Source organism: Motacilla alba, chromosome 2 (genome assembly GCF_015832195.1).
Source record: "Motacilla alba alba isolate MOTALB_02 chromosome 2, Motacilla_alba_V1.0_pri, whole genome shotgun sequence".
NCBI lineage: Eukaryota > Metazoa > Chordata > Aves > Passeriformes > Motacillidae > Motacilla > Motacilla alba.
In genome coordinates, this window is record NC_052017.1 from 93,804,389 (window position 1) to 93,828,794 (window position 24,406).

The 24,406-nt window shown below is 37.6% G+C and overlaps 1 protein-coding gene across 1 annotated transcript in view; it reads right to left on the bottom strand.

The window, feature by feature from the left end:
- Window positions 1-24,406, bottom strand: part of ZNF407 (zinc finger protein 407) — a 343,275-nt gene that overhangs the window by 92,527 nt on the left and 226,342 nt on the right. Inside the window, 1 exon segment of the mRNA XM_038126471.1 lies at window positions 6,816-6,994. Within this exon segment, the coding sequence (XP_037982399.1) occupies window positions 6,816-6,994 (179 nt within the window).

The following is a 24,406-nucleotide window of genomic DNA, read 5'->3' on the forward strand; positions in this document are numbered from 1 at the left end:
ATTTAAACAGTGATAAAGACTAAGGACATTAACTATTTAAAAAAATTAAATACTCTTGCAAACAAAACTGTGTATCTATTCTTTGGCTGTTTTACATCAGGTATTAATAACAAGTTTGTATAAATACTCAACTGACTTGTATTTCCATTACTGCATTGATAAATAGCATTTACTGATTTTATATTTTTGTATTTTGATGAATTCAGAGAGTATAAGACCAACATGCTTTTATTATTTCATTTTTTCCTACATTTTAACTCTATATTTTCTACTAAAGAATCAAATAGACGCAAAAGAAAAGAGTAGCAGAAAAATATTTAGAAGTAAAAAAGCATGAGGATACTAATATAATTGCTATATTATCAGGTTCTGTGTGTCCAATTCACATTCTGAATAAGTCTGCAGTTTCCACTTGGTAATACAGTTATACCTTGATAAAATCACATAATAGATCACACCATAACTTTTAGCAATCAATTTTTTCTCTTAATAATTTGATAAATGTGGCTGTCAAGTGGGATAAAGATCACAATTTTATTTGGGATTAACTATTTGAACTTTCAGAATTCCATTCATGAATATTGCAACTGTTACAACTGATAGGATCACATTTTTGTCCCCTGTTGATGATGCAATCATGCTGCAGGTTGCTGGTACAGCCCTGTTTCTCAAAAGCCAAAGAAACTGGAAGAGAAATGTGTGGAAAGCACAGCCTTTTGAAAAGTGCTCCTAAAGTTTGCAAAAACACTTTTCAAACATATATAAAAGAACAGACAATAAGACAGTAAGGGAACTGCCAGGGGAAAGAGCAGAATTTTATACAGATTCTTTAAACACATTAAACAAATAAATAAATGCATGTTACAAGATGTTTTATCAGGGATTTACTGACATACCAGAAACAAACAGTTTAAGTGAGTATATTTCCACTCCAGGCTCAAAGAGAGTAAGAATTTAGCACTGATGATGTGAATGTTGCCTCTCTGAGAAAGAACACTTTGGGTGACTTACTTGTATCCTCAGCTATTCCACTGCTATCACAACACACAAACAGATTCATAAACACAGCCTTTAACAGGAGGCTGTGGATTAACACTATTTGAAGATTTAAGAGCAGAAAGGACTATTAGATAATAGTCTGACTTCTGGTACATCAAAGCCCCTTTACGTTTTGCAGTGAACTCAGCAACCTTGGGTCCTCCTAAAACCTATTTTCCAGAAAGACATCCAGTCTTCTCAAGGCTCAAAGGAACAGAAGAAGAATAATTTCTTTTGCTAGTTGCTGCCAGAGCTCAATTGACCTCATATTTAAGTGTTTGCACCTTGTTTCTCATTTCAATTTGTCTGACTATGCTTTCAGTAACTGATTTTTCTTAGGCTTTTCTCAGCTAGACTAAGAGTAGCTCATGTCTGATATTTTCTCCCTGTGAAGCAACTCATACACTATAATCAAGTACCTATCTATCATTTGGTCATGAATTATGTAACTCTTCATGAACACTAAGCGTTCAATCACCACGTAGGCAGCCAACTGCCAAAACACAATCGTCACAATCTTTGTTCTGTGAATGCCCAACCCCAGAGGCACCTATAATTTTCACAGAGGCGCAGGCACACAAAGCTGTACTTCCAAGCATTCCCCAAAACATGTCTGTGCAGAGCGGGGAAGCAGCTCCCACTTTTAGTTCTGTCAGTATCCATAGGAGTAAGTGATCCTCCACTCCTACTCATGGGGCTATGGATGGGTAGTGGACTCTCACCATACGCTAGAAAATTTCGAGTGCTTTGCAAGCATGGTGTCACTGTCACAGGAAAAAACACAAAAATCTTACCAAACAGTACAATGAATTGAGCTGGCTTCACTGATTTATTTATTTTAAAAATGACTTCCAAAAAGATGGCTAATTCTAAATTAAACATCACCAAATTTTCTGTTCAATGCCTTAAGCAGTTCCCTAATCACACAGTTGTCTGACATGAAGCCATTTTACAGCAAGAGCTTTGTGACTTAAACTATGGAAGCATTGCACCTCTTTTGCACATGAGAAAACTTGTACAAAAAGCAGGACTATTATATTTTTTGCTCAGTGAAAAACTAGGTTATTCTGATTTCTAGGGTTGCATTCATTCTTGGAAATCATCTCTGCTTTTTACAGTGCAGCATGGAAATAATTATATGGAAAAAACCCTCAGTATCACTACAAAACTTTCAACATTATCACAAAACCAATAATGAGCAAACTGCTTCCCTTGTCTCTGAAGAGTTTTTTGCTTATGACCAGTTTAGCATCCACAGAAGGCTACTATGGCAAACTGTGAGATGCCATGAACTCTGCAGCTATTGGAATAATGGAGACACTCAGGCATAGCTATTACACTGTTTGGACATAAATAATGCATCATAATAGTAACACAATGTTTGTAAGACAAAAGCTCCTAAATGATGAACATTTAGTTCAAACTGAAATTATCACTACCAAGTGATGCTGCTCCAAAGCAGACAAAACACCAAGAAAGAAAACTGGAATACTGATCCTTTGCCAGATTTACCACAGGTATGAGTCCTTCTCCTGTCCCACTAGACAAAGTACTCAGGTTCAGCTCAACTCAGTATTGCAGTGTAGCATCAGTTAGAATAAAACACATTCAAGAATTTTGGAAATGCAATGCACACAAAAATCAAAATATTTCTTCAGCTTGCTTTGAGACTCACAATTCAGACAGGCCGACAGTAAGAAACTCTTTTTTAATCAAATAATATTATTTTTAGAAAAATCACTTAAATGATAGTCACCAACATGATATGACAATTCACTCATCTATTGCATTCATTTTCCATTTGTAATGACACACATTCAGATTTGCACATGGACAACAAGAATTTACATAAAGAGCTTCCACTAGAACCAAATTTCTATCACTTAAACATTACCTGCAGGATTCCTGAGCTTGCTCAATAGCAAATTTCTGTTCTTAGAACAGCCATAAGTTCTATCAGTATCTTAAAAGTGGTTTCAAAAAGAAAATAAATTCATATTTTGAATAATGGCTAAGTCTCTGGATTCCTGGATTTTTTCCAAAAAAATTTCAATTTTAACACAGACCTTGAGACAATGGATCAGAGAATATCGAGAAATAGGCACCAAGCTCCTACAGAACAACACACAGACATTTTAAAAAACAGATCTGATGAATAATATAAAATTAGGGTTAAATGCATAAACTGGTATTTGAAGTGTGGCCTAGCAAATTCAATTCACAATTTTATGAGCACTACATATATCTTTGTTGGCTTGTGTACATTAAAGGCCTGTTGCTCAAATGTAGTAAATTTTAAAGACAAAAGTATAATCTAGACTGTTGCTGTTTTAAAATATCTAAGATTTATAAGGAATATAGTTGAATTGTTAAATAACTCCCTCTATGACAGAGGGAACCCATAGCAAAAAAGAGGAAAGAAAATCTGAAGACCTGGTTTGCTGGCATTTCTATATATCAATTTAGAACAAAAGTGCTATCACCTTGCAATTACAGCATCATCCTCACGAATGTAAAAGTCAACTTCTTTTGCCTTCCATCTTCCACAGCCTCTCCCTTCAAAATGCAGCTTCCTCAAGCTCCTTACTAACTGACCCTATAAACAGTATAGTAGGTGCCAAAGAAAGCTAACTAGAAACTATTATTAAAGCATTATATTATTGCAGCAGGGCATCTCCCCCCCCCACCAGAGCTTATCTGTTGTTTGTTAACCAGTCAGATAACTCAAACAGGACAAGCTGTCTTACAGTGAGCTATTTTGGCACCATGACGTTAACACCTCCCAACTGCCAATAAACATCTTACAGATGGAAGTGAGACCTGGAAAGATAAGCTGGATTTTTGACAGACAGATATCCACTTTAAAACTCTAAGAGCCATACCAGACTTCCACAAAGCAGAAATTTTCTATACATTTCCCTGGAAATGTGTGGAGTTTCTCCCCTGAGTAGGAACACTTGCTTTGCAGTTACTCCCCAGGGATTAGGTGAAGGAATGTGCACAGTACCATGGTTTCAGTGATAAGTTAGATTTGACTCCTAATCAATACTATTTCTTTTCCTAGCTCTAATATAGGTACCTTGATATTGTGCATTTTTATGTTGTGCTGTAATCTACTAGTAGTTCTTTTTAGTTTTATACTGTGTATTAAGTGGTTCTGATCAAGATCTTTCATCAGCTATCTCTTGTCTGTTTAATAAATAATTCATTTGATAAACAGATGTGACTTGCCATCATTAGAACTTGCAGGCCAGGATGATTCCTTGAACTTAAACTGTTGCCAAAATCTGAGGCAAAGGCTTGCCTGAAGTTTCCACTCTTCCCGCAACAATTGTAAAGAACATTAAAACTAAATTAGAAATCCAAGTGTCAATCTTAATTTCACAGACAAGAAACAGACTTGACTTTTACTCCCAGTCACATCCTAAAGGTACCCCACAGCTTCACCCTTGATGAGGTGTGCTGAAGGAATTTCTGCCTGTCCTTCAAAGTGACTGGAGTTGGTGTCTTGTCTCTCTGCCAGTGAAGATACTTATTCTATCTGCTCAAAGAGGCAAAAGGCCAGCTTTCCTGTTACAAAGCAATATTAGAACATAAAAGACAGACAAATATGTTTAAGTTAAAAAAAAAAATCAATCTTGTATGACACTTTCATACTCCTATCATCCTAAGGGGTTCTATGTCGTGTTGTAGATTCTCTGTGGGTGCAGCCAATGACCAATAAGTCATCAGTAACTGTGAACCAGACACAGAACAAATCTTATTTTTATAAGGGATGTTAGCCAGGGCACAGGAGTTGTCCTTCATTCCTCTAAAAACCTCCTCTAAAATCTTTAACTCTCAGACGTCCAGCAGTCAGCAATGGATTGAAAAGAAGAAAATGAACTTCCCTTAATTTAACTGTGGTATGAATACACAATTATCACCCAGGTTTCTCTTTATTAGTGTTTCTTTTCAAAAGGAAAATACAGTATCATCCTTTCTGCAATGGAATTATGCAAACAACATTTCAAGACTTTTGTTGCATACCAGTCCTAGGCTAGCCTGACAATAATTAGGTGACAATCTGTTCTTGCTAGTCCTAATATATTTGCACAGTACCCTGTTTAGTGCAAGAGGATTTCTACAGTATAAGAGTGAATGTATAGAAAAGTAATATCATTAGGATACAACACACTGATGACTGTCTTCCTGGGTTACCAAGACAAGCAAGCTGAACAGTTTTAACCATAGCATGCTGCAATTAACAATTGATTTATCCAGATATAGTCTTGAACAAACAATGGGAAAATGTACATAAAATGTTTGCAATTTTGGAATGTTACTGATTCTATCACTGTTACAGCTCTTGGTTATATCTATCTGCCTATTGAAAGCATTTGATTTTTTTCATATTAAGAGGGATTATTGTAGTAAAAATCCAACAGGGTCTGGATTTAAGCTCTGAGTTGAATATTCATTTGCTTTAGTGAGAACTATGGTGAAATGTGATCAGTTTTCTGACCTATTTTGAAATTGGTATTCTGCCAACTGGCATTTTGTTTGCACATCCAGATATTATCCACCATATGCTGACATGACATGATGATTGGTTCCAAAATGAAGTGGAATACTTGGCAAATAGAAATATATGGTACAAATAATACACTGCCTCTAGTCAGGAAAGCAAGCAGTCATTTTGAGAAGACTGAGAGGTTTTAAAATAACTACAGTATACATACAGCACAAAGCTGCATGAAAACTCTTCAGGTTTTGCCTTTTTTACAGATATAAGGGTATCAAAAACTAGGATATTCATTCCTTACACAAGATTCAGATCTGACACAGGAGTACTAATAGTAGTAATTCAATGGAAGATTAATTTGCATCTCAGGGAGACTCTGGCCCACATAGCTTCTTCCTCCTCTGGATTCCCCAACTCCTTCTTCTCACCATCTGTTCTTTTTTCCCACTGCTCTGACTTGTCTTTCCACTCAGTGATGTCTAAGTTATCTGCCTCTCCTGCACTAAGATCACATTTCATTCAAGCTCCACACTAATTTTGTATTATTTCTCCTAACCTCCTACCATTGAACTCTTTATTTTTTTCTCCTAACTTGATGCTTCTGCTAATTTTTTGCCTTCCACTCTGAATTGTAGAATATATTAAAAAAAAACCCCAAAAGCAAATAAAAACCAAAAAAACTTGTTCCTAAAAAGAAAACATCCCATCTTTTTTCTTTTAATTCCTGTTTCCAAAGCAATGTTTTTCTTTTGCATTCCTCCAGTGACTTCCATGTGTGTGCTCTCTAACACAAAGCCTGGAAAGATACATCAAAGTTGTTTGTTGAGCTCTGCTGTTCTATCTTTTAATGAGGAACAGTCTACTTTTTTGTAATGAAATTTAAGAATTTTTAAAGTAGTGCATTAATTTGCCACTGTATTTCCTATGGAATTTTGGTTTTGTGTTCTTGGGGGAATAGCATAGGCAGAGGGACTTAATAAAAATGTTTAAAAATATTTCTCCCTAAAAGTTCAGTTAGATTTCAAAATGAGGCATCTAAACAGCATGCACTTCTGATGTTTATTGAACTGCAAGATTTGTTTGTGCAATATGAATAGATTTCAGTGCTTAATGCATAATCTTTAACCCTGGAAAACTTGAACAGGATGAAGCCCATTTTGAAACCATGCTCTTCTTCAGAATAAATGCTAATAACTTCTTGTTTTGTTATTGCAATCATTTAAGCACGTGCATTTAGAAAAGAATTTGTAAGCAAAGGGAGGAAGGACCTTACCAGCATGCAAATATGCCAGATCAGGATTTTCAATGTCTGGGTGTAGCTCTTTCAAGTGGTTCCGAAACTCCACAGGGATATTTGTTCCATAGTCACACCTGGGACAGTTGTACATTTTTACTCCTTCATGCTTTCCTGTATGCAAGATGTGTTTACGGATATTTTCTGCACAGTTAGACCTAAACAGCAATGAAAAAAAAGAAAAAAAATTATTTTCTACCAGTGGTTCAAATAAAACCTAGTGTTATAACAGAAAAACAGTAGTCATCACTCATTTTTCTGTAGATTTTTTGCATCCTCTTAGGTTCTGCATAAATGTTGTCCTTTGCATGAAGGCTCCCAAAGCTGTTTCAGGTTAACTGAACATTACATCTGAACCAGAATCATTGATTTGTTACATTTACAGAATTTCTATTTTTCTCATGGTTGTCAGTGATGAACAGAAATTAAGCAAAAGTCTTTACTTAGCAAAACTGAAATACACAAATGTCTATAATATTCCCAGCAGAGCTCACATGAACCTTTCCTACGCAGTTCCTAAATTCAACAGGAGTTGCTGTGAATGATTTTTGAAGTATGTTCCACCAACTTTCATCTCGCTGTGTGAACTGTTTCTAGGAAAGAGAAGTGAGTTGTTCAAGTTTACATCTTTTTGAAAATACACATGGATTCTGGTTTACATCTTAAGCTTAGCTTTTGTGAAAGTAGAAGAGTTTTCATGCATAAAAGTCAGATTACATACAATTAGTTTAACACATTTCAAAGCAACATTTATAATCATATTTCTGAAAAAAAGAACATATTTCATATTTCCCTTATTCACAGAGAGATCCATATGGCAGTAATTTTTAATTTCTAGTCTATAAAATTTTCCAGTCTCACTACAAAATTATTTTGCATTAGAAATTCCTACTTATTCAAACCTAGTGATTAATCCTACAAAAAATACACTGCGGCTCCATTTATTTCTACCAGAAATAGTCAGTGTCTTTATTTTTGACTCAAAAGAACAGAACTGTCTATGTGTACCATTGCTTTGGTGTTTTGTTTATTGTTTACTTTTTTTACTAGCATATACTATTATTATTGCCAAACTAAGAACAGCAATTGAGCCTAACTGAAAAAAAGTACAAACACTCATGTAAACCACATAAATGTATAATACTTCACAAAAGTAAGAAAACTGTAGCATTCTGGGCAACTGATTATACACCCATCACGGGGTAGAAATTCTATGGCATGACAGAAATGATAGATGATAGATGATAGAATGATAGAAATGATATCATGATTCTACATCATGATAGAAAGTCTACAGTAACAGGCACCTAAAAAAAAGGACCTCCAAAATAAACTGGAAGTAGCAGCTTGAAGTTCTGCTGGAATGCTTGTCTCTCCCTTGGAAATGGACATAGTAAAGTTGGTATCTGCCTTACGGTGCTGCCAAAGCTCACCCTCTGTCATGTCCATCTGCTGTATACTGGTATCATGATCATATGCCTGAGAATGTCAGAGAAGACACTTATCACTGAAAAATACAGAAAATTTTGGTCCTCAGCATCTTTCAGGATTCAGCCCTAAAAAAGTTACAGTGCTTATAGATGTTGTTAAAATGAAATATGTATTTTACAAAGAAAAATAAGGTAGTGTATACTGCAATGAAAGCAGGCGACAACCTGCTAACCTTCTATCATGGGTTATACTTTAAAGGGCAGTAGATTAAAGCAGAGCATATGAATCTGAAATAAAATATCTGTGTTCTTTTAGCTCAGCTCTCATACTATACTAAGGAAATATATAAAACTTTTTACTTTGAAATATTTCTGTGAAATATATAAAGGATCTGTGGAAACCTATGTAAGAGTTGTGAAGAAAACCTAGCCCATTCAAGCCATAAAAGGCCAGTTCTATCTCCTTTGATTTGGAAATTGCTCCAGCTACTTTAAACAGAGCAATCCTGAAGCCTCATTTATTCAGTCATCAGTAAGAATCTGTCGCTAAACACATCAACATACAGATATAAAAAATTTAAACCCATATTTTTCCACGTGACAAGGCCAGGAAGGCTTAATCAGAAATGAGGAATGTGAGATCACAAGGCATTACAAATGGCCCCTCGTATTAGGCTGCAAAGCAGCAATTGCCATCATAAGGTAAACCATGATGGCAAAAACTGGCAAATCCAAGCACTTTCGAAGCCAAATGATACCTTTAAATATGACAGGACAAAAATGTACTGCATATAAAATGTTTTTTAATTATTCAATGTGCTTTGAATGTGTGTTTCATTAGGAGTCTTCTCCCATGTACTGTACAAGTATGTTATCATATGTCTGACACAAGACACCCCCCACCAACACAAAGTGTGTGTAGTTACATCACTTCATGTCATATGAGTAAACACAGAGGTCTGTGATTTTAAACAGCACTGATAAACAGCACAGCTTTCTATTAAAACTGTCTGACATGAATATAACTAAAACATTATAATGTTGCAATGGTGATGATAGTTAAGCTTTTGACAGGCCTTGTATTATAAGATTCACTTCCAGGTGTTTATAAACCTCAAAATATAGATTTCCTTTGCTCTGAAATTTGGAAAACAGAGCCCAGTGCAATAAAAATTGTGTGAGGAAAGTCCTTCTGGTTTTTGAGTTTCAGTCTAAATTACAGACACAAACAAATGAATGCAGGTTTTAGGAGACTAGCCTGTATTTCAGTAAAGCTACAGTAAAGTAGAGGCTTCTAAGTTAAATTACTATTACCATTGCTTCATGCAAGCATGCTTTCATCCTTATGATCCATTTTTAAAATCAAATCTATATATTTCTGTCAATTTGTCCATGCTCTTAAGTAACAGGAAGAGAACTCGTTAGAGAGACTTAATCAGTCTAAAGACACAGTCAATGAGTTTATATTTAATTCTGATGTAGAGAAACACAATAAAAATTTTCTTTTTATTTCATGTCCTGCAGTAAGTCTTCTTATTAGATGTGAAGAAAGGTTTAAGACTTGATGCAAACCCCACAAAAACCCTATTAAGGAGAAGAGGCAGGCCTGTATGGATTTTTCAGTGTCTTGTCAGTGCTATACACAGCAAAAGAGGAGATGGAACATTTTGCTGAGGTATGTTGCAGATGAACAGGAAATACGAGAGGCTTCCCATGCATACTTCCCATGCAACAAACCTGTATGAGCTCCTCCATGAAAGACCAATATATTGGGAAGGGCATAGGCCTACTTTCCACATCCAGGAGGGTTCCCACATTTCTGTAAAGGATAACACTTCAAAAGAAGGGAGATAGATGGTAAGATTCTCCGGAGAAATGTAGCTACTGCTTAAGATGAACACAAAACCTCTTCTGGAAAAAGACAAAAAAGGGCATTTGTCTCTAATATTCAGTACACACAGTGTGATGCATTCCCACTGCTGTTCATGTTGCCATTACAAGTCCCTTCCTACCAGCCAGGTACCTTTTTCTGCTCTCAGTAAATTAAAGGTTACTGCATACTCCAGTTTCATAAACTGGAAATTACTTGTCAATTTTAAAATCGTACTTCAGCCACAGAATCACAGCATGCTTAAGGTTCAAAGGGACCTCTCAAGATTGGTCTGGTCCAGCCCTGCTGCTCAGGAAGGATGACCCCTGGCCAGTTGCCCAGGAACATTTTTAGGCAGCTTCTGAATATCTCCAAAGATATCTCCCAGCCTACCTTGGCTGCCTGTGCTCAGTCACCCTAACAATGGAATTGTGTTCCCTGATGTTCAGAGGGAACCTTCTATCTTCCTATTTGTACCAACTGTCTCGTTCTGTCTCTGGGCAACACGGAAAAAGAGCCTGGCTTCCTCTTCTTTAGAGCTTCCCTTAGGTATGTGGCATACTGGTGACATCCCCTGAGTCTTTTCTCCACACTGACCAGTCCCAGCTCTCTGTCTCTCCTCATTCAGGATGATCCAATTACAAACAATTTATTCAAGTTTTCAGTGGTCATTGAGCTTGCACAGACATCATCCTGTGACAAGGAAGCCAAATGCCCCATTCCACAGCCATCTGCAGCCTTGCCTCTTAGCTCCATTGATCCACTTTGTTGGGAGAGTGAAAAAAAGTCGAAGGTTAGGAGTTGTGTAAAATGGCCAGACATTTTCTCAACACAACAATCTGTTGCCTCTGCTTACTTTGCCTTCCTTCTCCTATCCTTATATATATGTATGCTTCAGTTATTTTACCAAAAAAAAAAAAAAAAACCCAACCAAAAAACCCCAAAAAACAACACCATGGCATTGTGCTAAGAGCAAGAAAGAGAGTGCAGTTGTTCTCTGCAAGAAACAGAGTGGGAAAATCATGCTTCTGGTGGATGGGACAGAAGTCCTCATAACTGCTTTCCTCCTTAACCCAAAAAATACAGTTGTTCCTTTAGCTCCTGAAAGATAGTATAAGTGCCTAGTAATGAAGACATAAGTGAAGTAATAAAGACATTTTCTCAGTTGTCATGTGCAAAAGACTGAATTCCTCAGCAAAACTAGGCCTACCCCACTGCAAAGAGCAGCACTGCTTGATGACACGTCTGGGGTCACCATTCGATGCGAGGTTCTTCAGGGCAGTTAGGACTTGGTGAAGGGAAGGAGAGATCTTGACTCTATCTCAGAAGGCTGGTTTTTTATATTATGATATATATTACATTAAAAAGACCACACTATAACTATACTACAAAGAACAGAGAGAAAGATTCATCAGAAGGTGAGACAGGAATAGAATGGGAATGAATAATAAAGTTCTGTGACACCCAGAGAGTCCGAGAGCTGCTGCTTTCTTGATTGGTCACCAAGTAGCAACATCTCACTTTGACCAATCATGAAAGCACCTGCTGCATTCCACAGTAGCAGATAACAGATTGTTTACATTTGAAGCTGCGGCTCTTCAGCTTCTCAGGAGAAGAAAATCCTAGCAAAGGGATTTTCATAAAATATTATAACTACAACTGCTCAGGGATCTGGGATGGCAGAGCAGAGATGTGCACTTCGCAGGTGGCAGAGATGGGAGTTCAAAGTCAGAAGCAGGGAAACATGAGTGGAACAATGAGTCTTGGAGCAAATCTGTGCTGGGGAGAAAATAGTCAGCCTGAAGGTCCCCTCAGTAAGTACTGTCTGCAGTTACTATTCCCCCATCATCACTTCCTTCTTTCCAGTCTTGCAGAACTCAGCCAGCCAGTCTCAGCAGCAAGCAGCACAAGATGTGTGTGAGGGCAGGGCTTTGGGCATCCCTTCTCTGTGCAGAGGGACTCATCCCCAGCCTTGTGGCTGGATTCAGCAGGTTGTGCTCTGCACTCCCCTCAGCCAGCAGCCCTGCTTCAAGCAGCCTCTGCGAACAGCCAAGTTCAGTAGTTAACTGCAGACCTGTGGCTGTTGTCCTTGTCTTTTACACAGCGTTTTGGATAAAAATAATGAAATAAGAGAAATTCATAAAATATCTGTCACTTCTAAATTTGCCCATGCAGAATAGGAATGTTTCTATATTTTTAAGGGTTTGTATTAAACAGCTAAATGAAATATTGCAGGAAGTAATCAATTATTTTTTCCCATTTACTAATAAGAAACTGAAATTAGAACACTCTTCCATTATGCAGTGCCTGACATTTTCAGAAAGATACTTACTGCAAGACATGGAAATGGAAGGTTTCAGAGGTGCAAATGAGGCAAAATGTTAATTATCTAGTCCACTAAGTTTTAAAAATTTTAGCACCTTGTAGGACTCTTATTTGCACAAAAAAACCTTTTTCGAAACATTTTCTCTAGAACATTAGGCATAAACATCCTTTCTGCGGAGAAATGCATGTAACATAAAGGACTTACGGCAGCTCCATTGACATCACTATTTACAACATAAAAACAAACACAGTGAAACAACCAGCTGATGGAAAAATATTTCTATTTTTCCCGTTTGTCAGTATGACTCAAGTTCACTCTCATATAGACAGCATTCTGAAGATCTTCTGCACCCTTTACACCCTGCTATGCAACCTGCAAGTACAGAGAAATTGCAGCATTTTGACTGAAAAATAGCAAAGTCTCCAGATACTTTCTTCCAGAAATAATGGAAGAAGAATGGCTTTCTTCTATGATGAAAGCCAACTTCTCAGTAAAGCAATATGCACTATTGTTTATTCTTAACCTGTTATTCACCAAATGTTTGCAGGTATTTCTTTCACAGAAAATGCTATCTAACTTGGAAAACTGTCTTTAAATCAAAATTGCAATAATGCAATTACACTAGAAAAGGAGAGCTACAGATTTTTAGAAATGCAAAGTCCTATTTAGCTTGACCTCATTGACAGCACAGTTCATAAACATCTGCCCAGTGATTCGTTTCTCAAACCACAACCCTTTTGATACTAAAACATGGTTTCTGATGGAAAGCAACAGGCAGTCTTTTGAAATTATAGGCAAATTCCTCTTCAGTTGATCACTCTCCCTTTTACAAACTGTCTCATTTTTTATCTCCCTGCATTCAGCTAACAGTGCTACATGTCCGACACACCTTGCTTGGCTGTAGAATCTCCTAATACCTGGACCTCCAATGGAAGAGCTACAGAGACTGAGTTCCTCTCAACTCACTCTGAGGAATCATCAGGTTCTCCCTACATTCTTTCCAGTTGCTTTAAGCTTTGAATACATTCACATTTCACACCAGTGCTGCATACATGGATGCCATGACTTTCCCCATGTTCAGCATTTTCCAGTTGCAGCCTGTTCTAGGAATTCCTGGGTACTTCTTGCAGCACCAAGAGCTCCTGCACACCCAGTTAAATGTAGCAACCTTTCAGGTTGTTTTCAGCATTACTGCTTTCCAAAATGCAACCCTTCTAGCCTGCCTTTGTTTCTTGCTGTCATTAAACTGTATGGAAACTAGCATTCAGTAGGGTGGTGGTAAACAACCTAATGGGCAGTATTTTCTTGACAGGAAAGAAACAAATACCTCAATCTGTGGTAATTACATTATACAAACAGGCTTATTCAATCAAAACCTCCACAATGACAGTCACTCTGCCCAACTTCTACTTAGAAAAAATCCAAACAAACCAACCAACCAACCAACCAAAAGTCCTTCCCTGCATATTCAATATTTAGCTACATTTCTGGTTTTAAAATAAAATAAACTGATTGCTAGTTAGTGCAAACTAGCTACATAGTAATACATAATCTGCACATACCACTGACAATCCAGACTGCAAGTTTAAAAGCTAAAGTTTACCTCTTCAGTGCTAAAAGTCAATACAATATTGCACAAGAAATAATAAAAAAACAGCAAAATATCATAATTTTGGCTAACATTATAAAACTGCAATAATTATTAGATACTAACACACACACATAACATATATATTTTTATATATATGTACAAGAAATGTACATATTTTTCTCATCCTTCTCAATACTAACATGTACCTGGCTTTCTTTTTCCTTGCTCTTTGCAAGGTACCTTTGCAAGTTGTACCTTTTATTTAGGTTTTAAGTGAGCAGGGAAACAATAACATGGATACAAGTTCTACCTTTTATTTAGGTTTTAAGTGAGTGGGGAAACAACGGATACACTCTGCAACCAACTTGAATTCTGAAGTGACTTATGATACAATTGCTGGAATTAGCAGCACATGGCTCATCCATGGGAGCTCAGGAGGGCAACTCCAATGCACCAGTGCCAGCTCAGCTCTGCCTGTGTCACTGCTGCCAAACACCTCCCTGTGCTATTCCTGAAGACGTCTGGTGGGCAGAGGCAACAAGCTGCTGGGAACAAGCAATGCCTTTGCCACCATTGCTGCTTCTGCAGCGAGTGTTTGCTCACAGCTTTTCAACTCCACCCAGAAAAGGTGACTGAAATACACACCCACAGTGCCATAAAAACACATGTTCAACAACCTGGCGGCCACATGTATTGCCATGTTTTCATGTACTGCCTTGTATTGCATGCATTGCCACTCAGAAAATACGAAGCAGCCCATAAAAGAGAGCACACTACATTTACATGCTTTAATGAGATTTTATAATACAGTCAGTTTCAGAAAGAAAATAATAAAAATGTATTTGGGATTTATTCTGATAGTATTATACCAACACCCAGGGATAATAATCGTAATGTTTTCTGCTTTTTTACATTTTTAGCTTTGCATTTTTTTCTGTAATGATCTATTTGTTATGACATACAGTATGTGTGACAGATGTCCAATGCTGGCTGCTAAAAAGTAGCAGAGCCCTGTAGGGAAGCAGCAAAAACTTGTGCGTCAGCACAGAAAATGATGGAAGATTGATAATTACTGCTTGTATCTGAGCTCCATTCAGCAGACTACCATGTCCAAATTGTAATTTGGCCACGGATCCACCATTCTATTTACAATGTATTGGAATGAAAATTCCCAGTTTCAAGTAATTGATCATTACGATAGCCAAAGTAAGTGCTTTTAAAGGCAAATTCAGGGTAATTGGAAATTCTGAAGGGAAATAAGAAGAGATGTACTCTAGTCTTGTTTACCTCTGAGGAATCTGCAAAGCCATTTACAACCCTGCACAGTGAACAAAAACTGAAGCGTAGACCCAGTGTTGGCATCTAGATCTACTCGTGAATTTTCAGAGTATTTCTGTAAAAAAAGGGCAAACAACAGACTCCACAATTTAAAGAAAACCTTTTTCTCCAGGAGAAAGCCTATCCCAAGGAACTACGGCATTCTGCCTTAAATGCTTCCATTAATTCTATTTTCTAGAAGAAAAGAGAGAAAAAATAAAGAAAAGGCTTTTAGACAGAAACCTGCAAATTATGTCCAAACTGCTAGACTTGGAAGGAATGGGTGGAAAGGGTACAAAAAGTCATGGAAGTGTGCCTCAGCTCTGCATGTGTGCTGTGGTCCTTGCTGTCCTCATAGGTGCTGTGCAGAGCTGGGCTGTTCAACATGTGAGTCTGCCCCAGAAGCTCTTCCAAGAGAGGCTCAGTGTCTCCTTTTACTGACTAGAGAAAAAAAAAAAAAAAGCAAAACAAACAAAGGCAAAAAAAAAAGAACCAAACCAAAACCAAAACAACAACAACCAATTTTTTCATAGGACTGATCTGCTTCTGAAAACTCTGTTCTGTTTGCTAGAACTCCTGGCTTCCACTTTGCTGCAGGCAGAGCGGTCTCTGTGATGGCCCAGCTCAAGGGCCTGGGTGCCTGCAGCGTGAGGGATGCAGGGTCTGCTATGCACGGTGCACTGCTGCACTGTGTCAGCCAAGGTTTAAGTGGCAGAAATAGCAGGTGGAGTTCATCTATTTCACAGTAACTGAGAATAATCACTCCATTGTTCCTGGGCTTCCTCCCTCCCCCTTTCCTTTCTTCTTAGAGCAGATGGCATAAAAGAGAGGTTGGTCTGAGAAACGGCATCTCTGCAGTGGTGTGAGGATGGAGACTGGGCTTCAGGTATCACAGGCCCTGATTTAACAAGGTACTTACGCATTTTTGTGGCTTAAGTACAAACAGCCCCCGTTGACTTCGAAAGAATGACTCACAAGGTTAAATTTATGCACATGATCAAATACCTTGCTGAAATGAGGCCATGGAAAACATCCATTTTTTAAAAAAGCTGGGATGAGTTTAATTGAAGACACGCATTTCCTTTCAACATCAATTTTTTCCCTATTGTACTTCTTTTAATGACCACATAAAGTAACTGAACAATTCTGCGGAGTCTGTTTGTATATCCTCAGGAACACATAAAGTATTTTCACAGATACAGAAGTGCAGATGGAGCCTAGGAAAGGGTGTGGAATCTAGCGGCTGCACAAGATGAAACTGGACTCCTAATGTTGCTGGAGTCAGAAATGATAGCAACAGACCCTAAAGGCTGCCTGTCAATCTCAGATGCAGATGGTACTTCATCCAACTGGCCTTCGTGTCAGTTCCTTCAGCCATTTTAGTGACAACACAGTTCCCTAGAGGACAGATCCTGTTGCTTTGCAGCCTGGATTCATACCCAGGGCACTGTGGTCTGTACGATCTCTGCTCAAAGTAGGTTTTTTTAATGCTAATACAGTGCCTCTTCTTGCCCTATCCCAGCCCCAACCCCCCATGCAAAAAGAGATGGTCATTTTCTTCCTTATTTCAAATGTTCCAATTTATCAAAGGAATCAGCAATAATTGTCTGAAAGATTCACTTTTGTTATGCATGCCAAAACTATATATAAAATCCCTGCTAATAAAATTTGCAGACAACACAGTAATTGGCAGCATGATTAATAACGGTGACACTGCCATCATGCAGAGCAGTTGCAGAAGCCAGGCGTGTTCAATCACAACATGTACACACACAATTGCATGTTAGCTTTCCCACCTTTGCACAGGGCATGCAAGTAACCTGGACAATGCTGTGAAAAGCTGTGACACTGAAAATTATTTAGGGATTAGTGGACCATCAGTTTAACATGAACTTCTAGTGTGATGCTATCAGCAGAAAGGCCCCATGCTATATTTAGCTGTATAAGCAAAGAAGTAGGCAAATGTAAGGATGCAATGTTCTCTTTGTGACACTGGAGAAACTAACTCTAGAATATCTACTTCCTGTATTACTGCCTACATTTTAAAAAAGGGAACAAACAGCCAAAAGGGATTATAAAGAGAAATAGAAGTTAAGTGGGGTAAAAAAACTCTAAAACACTTAATAAAACCCCCTTCTGTTTTGCTTTTTACACTTGAGCTTGGCCCATGAGCTTTAACATGGAATAAAGGTGTGATTAAGGGACAACCTAACCTGGAGCAAACCTGTACAAAACCAAAAGCAATGACTACAAGTTACAGTCAAATTCAACTGAGAAACAAAGCACAATTTCTTCACCAATTAATCTTTCACAGAAGAGAAGCTGTGGTTCTGCGACTTTGGTTCTGCAACTTTGCCTGTTTTCAGATCAAACCTGATTATGTTTCTAGATCATAAAATTCAGTCAGAAGTAGGACTGGGAAAAAAAGCACCTATGCAGTTTGTTTTCTGTAGAAGGTCAGACTGGCTGAGCTTAAGGCTTTTTCTGGGCTCAAAGTCTCCAAGAAGTACAGTTCAAGTCTGAAAAATGTCATTGTGAGGTCAGTCATTTATTGTGCTTCCATGATGTCATGGAAATTTGTTCAGTCTGCAAATTAAAATATATTCTTCCTGGCTGTCAATACTGCAAAACCATCTTAGATTCTGAAAGTCAAATTTGGGTGTTTAATTGGAGGCATGATTGATTATCTAATCTAAAATGTGTGTTGAAAGCATATATCAGAGAAACATCATTCTCTTCAGATTATGTCCTCATAATGCCATTTTCTGCACAAATGTAAGTAAATGCAGCATTTGGCTCTGTACTTTGAGCTTACTTCACAGACATCATTCACTCCAGGAGAACTGGTTTTAAGAGTAAGGAGCAAGCAAAACGTGATTTTTGTTCCTACAAGAGTACATTTGCCTATAAGGATGTCCTGCAGCTCAGTAAGAAACTGCAGTTCAGTTTTCATGTAGCAGGACTTTCACTGGAGACCTACACATCAAAATTAATGTGCTGTGTACTTAACCAAAAGATACTGAAACATAATTAAAGCACTGAACTATGTATTTGACTCACCTAGCATACCTATATGTAAAGCAAAATGTATAAGGTAGTTTCTACTGCACTTCTACTTCAGACTATTCAAAGTTGCAGATAAGCTGCCTTGTAAAAGTATTAGATTAAAATTGGACCACCCAGAATAGACACATTTTTACTGTGCTTTCAACAATACACAATTATGTCTAACAGACATAACATGATTTTAACTAGATGAGAAATCAGGGCAACACTCTAGATCTATTGATTGAGAAGAATAGCAACTGCCTGAATGGTATTACTTCAAAAACCTGACCCAAGAAGAAAAAAATTTAAACGTCAGGGCAAAAGCCTTCTGGATACCAATTAAATTCTGTCATATTGAGGAATTTTATAGACCAATACCAAACCAATTATCCTACGATCATGTTTACACAGGTTCTGTCTTAAAGAAAAAGCCCACCACCATATAAAATTAACCTCAACATGAAAATAAATTTATTTTCTTATCATAGATAATGTTATGGACTTGTATTTTTTTCCCACAGAGGGTTAACATGAAAAGAGGGAAGAATGGTAAAATATGAAACTTTCTCTTTGGCTTCACCTTTCACACTCTGGTATCACACAACAGCAGAAACTAATGAACTTGCTCATCTTCGAAAGCCCTTTTGCATGCTTCTTCCTTCACCCTTAACTCTGATCCTCGCAGGTCTTCCCTTATGTGTGTGCCAATTTTACTGGTATAATATGAGCACTTTCATTAGTTGTGTTCTGATGATTTCTACTGAGAGATACTTAAAGCTTATACAAGTCAAAAACTATTTTATCACTTCTGAAGAAAACTAATAGTGCAGAGCCACTGAATGATAAGAGAGACCACTGAATTTATTTAATAATGCATGTCCATTTCACAAAAATGGCCTGTGTAATCCTTTTAAAAATAATAACCTGTTCATTTCAGACCTTGCACAATGCTTCTCTTTGTCCCTTGTAAGTCTCTCAAATGTCTTATTTTAAAGGAATATATAGTACTCCCGGAAGACATTTTCCCATTTCTATTCTCTTCAACTCCTGTGAGCCCTTGTTCTGTGTGATAAGGCAATCTCCTTCGGGATCTGAGCTGTGTAGTTTCGCACCACGAGTGACAAGGACTCAACTTGAATAACTGCTGTGCGCAGGTTGTAATTATGTCAGCTGGAGTGTTGAACAAGGGGACTGATTAATGTGAGCCCCAGCCCAGGCACAGTCCCTATCAAAACCTTCGTGCAGGCCAGCAGTGGGGATGGGTTAAAGCAGAAAGACAAAACATGCTGTATCGTCCATGATAGATGAATTGCTCCAACAGTCTTCAGGCAGATGTTCCAGGACAGTATAATATACAATTACTCTGCCTTATCACCTTCCCAGGGACAATAAAGCTTCCTCCTTCTATAGCTCATGTGAGTGAAGGCAAAATTAGTTTTACTTTTACAACACTGACTCACTTATCATGTTGCCTTGATTGTGCTTTTACAGCTAAAGAAAACATATATTGCACTCTTAAACTAAAAACAAACAAACAAACAAACAGAACCCAAAAAACTCTGCACTCCTCATCTTTTACATAAAACCAAACTATTCCTTTGAATCTATTTTGCATCATAGTAGTACAGTCCTTAAAGGAGTAATTCAAAATGTGATTCTAGGGAACATTACTAACTTAAGAACAACTGAACCTAGTCACAAGCTTAATGTTGTAGTATATATATGAAAGGACCTTAGTAATTCAAGTCAGAATGCATAGATAATAAAAAATACACAGGTTTGGTGCAAAAAAATGCCTATGTGAATTACATGCCCTCACTGACTATTTCAACTAAGCACTCATCCTAAAAATGCTACAGCACTCTTGTAAAACAATTCTTCGAGCAGTCATTAATCCCCATGTATCCTTAAAGGCCACAAGTTTACTCTACAACTATTATAAACAATCCATGTATTTTCCAAAAGTAAATATAAACTAAGTAAATAATAGAAATTTAGGAAAAAAATCTATCTATCAGTATTTGTTTCCTTTTTGTTATCAGACATATACAGTTTGGGGTTTTTTTGCTGCAGAGATGGAAGTAGTCTCTGTGTTTCAGTGCTATTTTCACGAGTTTGCAAACAGCAGCTTACTAGCATGAGGTGAACAGCAAGAGAAGAATATAGCTCATATTATCGTGAAATCCTTCCTTTCTAAGCACTGGATGGGTACAGATAAAGAAACAGTGCTTTAAAGAAAAGAGTCTAAATAGTTCCACTTGTATTCCAAGATGCATTCCTTTCAGTACTACCCTTTCTTCAGCTATATAACAATGACATGTTCTCCAAAAACAAAACAAAAAAAAATGCACCCAGAAATGCATTTTGTGAAACATGTATTTGAAGGTCAGGTTTAAAAACAAAAACAGACTTAAACCAGCCAAGGTTGATTCTAATGGCACTTAAGCCTGCACGCATATTTGAAAAACTTCTATTTATATGCATTTAATTTTCATGAAAGGTATTGGACTACTTGTCCATAAGGGAGAGATAAGACTTTCTAAGGAGACTATAGGAATTAGGCACTGATATTGCACTTCAACTTGAAGGCAGGCTCTCAGCTGTAACACCTTCTTTGAAGTTTTAGTCATTAAACAGCATCACAGTCCTGGGAACAATAAGGTTTCACCACAACAGCACAGGCTTTCCTGTACTCCTGTGGTGAAATGTAATCCTGTGTTTATGAATCAAAGAGTAGCTCCAAGAAAGGTGGCACATTCTCACTGCACAGCATGTTGACCTGAGAGGACAGCACAACAGGATAATGATACACCAATTGCTGTACAGAGAAACAACAAAGAAAATGGTCTTGACCTCAGAAAAAAACCTATAATCTAAGTGATAATCAGAAAATAGGCAAAAAGAGTAGTGATAGGTTGGGAGACAGGGTATCAGTAACACAGGGTAGAAAGCTTTTGCTTTAGGTGCACTGTTGGGCATGGCAGTACGAGATGGCAGCCAATCTGTCCTCCATAACCATTCAAACAAACAATGCAATTAGTGGACATAAAAAAGAACTGATGTAGGTCTCAATATTTGCATAAATTAGGCATCTACTGTTTCTAAAGAAATATGTAGGTCACCAATAGGAAACATCAGAAGCTCTAATCTGCTTTGGAAAAGGAAACAATGTTGCCCCTAACTTTATAGAAATGATGCCACCATTCTAGGTAGTAAAACTCCTAAGTTTAGGGCTGCCCTTATCTTGAGGAAGGCTGAGTTCTGTCCTCTGTCCCAGGAAAGCATTAGCTGGGACAAAATATCGTGCATCAACCCTTTCTTCATGAAATGTTGCCATTAGACAGCAAGGAACTGCCAGGAGCCAAAAGCAGATCTAATCCATTTCAGAGACACTCTTCTGTTTTCAGTTATGTTCCCCATATAATTTTCTTAGAAAATCCAAACAACAGGCTTCTAAACACTTTGTCCCATGCCCTTTCAGCTGAGAATCCTAAACAATAACTTGAATGAGGCTGCAGACAGCAGTCCATTATGAACTAAATGAATCCTAAATTGTCTAATATTCAGGCCTCTAACACATACCCAAAAATAGAGGAAGTGGGGCTTGTTTGCCTAAAAAATGTACCAACAGTCTTGAGGCAGACATAGCCATTTCCCCAGGACAAAGACTTCTGAGCATGCCTCAGTGATTTCACTCAGTTGTGCAAGAACTTGCAAACTCAAGTAGAGAGAGAACTGAAACACAGAAACTCCAAAAGGAGTACATGCTTCTGGATTTAGATGTCTTTTGGCAAGATTTAGGAGATCAGGATCCTCTCTGAAAATCAAGTGAGAAGTAGAAATAACTGGGTTCTCAATCCCACAACTTACTTGCCTAGCTGAACTTTTTTACTGTTCAGGATACGAAGTCTTGTGGAAGGTGCTGCCAGCTCCCTGCCTTTCCATTTTTCTCCCTCCTAAGAAACAAGTGACAGGTGAGAATTGTCACTTCACTGAGGACATGGAGGGGAGGTGAATAACATCAGTGGAGCCAGGATTTTATCCACTGCCTCTGTTTTTGCTTTATATTATTGACCCTGTGACAGTACACACTTTCCAGCCAGTGAGAGCTGACTTCCAACTGAGCTATGGAACAGAGATGCTTAGCTGGAGAGGGACTTAGTTATAATCCTTTGTGTTACAGTACTCCTGCCATGCTACTGGTGAACTGAAACTAAAAATGGGCACTTCAGAGCAGGAAAAGAAAATAAAGATTCTCCTGATGTTATGTTGTAGACTTCTAAGAGAGAAGACATCCAAACACAAGAGGAAGCCAGGAACAGATGCAGCTGGAAAAGAACTCAGCAAACAAATATTTGCCTTCTAGAATCAAGTTCTGCAATGCAGAGTACCAACCATCACCCATTACTGACTGTATTCTTATCTTTCACCTCTTGCACCACCACCAGGAAACTCAAAAGCTATTCCCAAAAACTGCAGTCGCTGGCCTTGTTTGTCTGACTTGATATTCCTGCTTTTATTTAAAACAGATTGGGATAGTAGACACATGCTTTTCCCTCACAAGGGCTCATATCTAGGACTTTCCTCTCTGGTCTGACACAAATGAACAAATCCAATACAAATTCCTTTATCTTTGAAACATTTCTTTTACTTGAAAGTTTTACTGCTCTTCAAAATGACTATATTTCAGCATGCAAAAATCAATCAGCTAAATACCATATGACTGTGCTATAATTTATTAGTGCTGATCAAAATCTTAAAGACTAGTAATTAAAATTCAAATTAAAACGTGATGAAAGTCACATTTAGTCACGTAAATGAAGAGGCTGAATTTCAAATAGGAACAGAGCCACTGGACACCATGAGATGAGAATTTGTGGAGGCTCACTAATAATTAGTTATCACTAATAACACGTGAAAAGAACTTACCATTTCTTCAAACTTTGCTTCTTTTTCCTGAAGTAAATACATCTATATGATCTAGGAATATGTCAGTCCATCAGTGAATGACTGATAGAAAAAGTGCCAAAAAAAGCACTTGTGCAACAATCTCTCCACAGTGGGAAGCTTCTTCCTATTCAGTAAGAAATGTCACTGGTCTGAATTGCCTGGATATAAATCTTTTTCAAATGATACTTTTTTTTCTAAAGAAAAGTACAGATTTTGGGGGTCTCCTCCTTATCCTTTAGGAGGATAAGGATATCCTCCTATCCCTTAAAAATTTTATATTTTACCTTTAAAAAGGACCTATGCTGAAAACTTGCAACAAACAGTTAATTTGGGACTTAATACTTTGACATATGAGCATTGTACCAATTGAAGCATGAGTTCCTATGCATTCATGCCCTGTTAACTAAATCTCCCAATGCACCAATGCAGCAAACAACAGCACCCCAACATGTATCCTTCAGGATATCCCCATCCAAGAAAAAACAGTTGTTCTGGGTGGTGAGGCTGGATTGTAAGAGAGAAGAATGCATGACAGCTGAATTTTGCCTGACTGGTCCTCCGTGATTTTTTTTCACTCTTCTCCTCCTCCACCTCTTTCAGGAAACAGGAACTTAATTTATCTCAGCAGCTACTACAGGGTATCAGTTTTCACTGAAACTGGCCAATAGCTTAAAAAGTTATTAAAGAAATGGGTGAAAGATGGATGGATGGGCTGGCACAAGTCTCACAATAAGTTAAGGACAGAAGGCTAAAAAACAATCCTTGTCAACTGATTAAAAACCCCTGCTTTTCTAAACTAAAGATACATCTTTTTTCCTGAAACCAAAACAAATTACTAATGGCTTTTTATATGTTAAAATACCCATATAAGAGCTCTCCAAAATTTGCTAATGGAAATGGTCCTCTGTGCTTTAGAAAGAGCTTGTTAACAAAAATAAGTCTGAAACACCATATTTTTCTAATGAAACATCATCAGAACTCAAGAATTTATTTTAGTTGTTACAATGCCTTCTAGAACTTCAAAATGGTTCTAAGTGT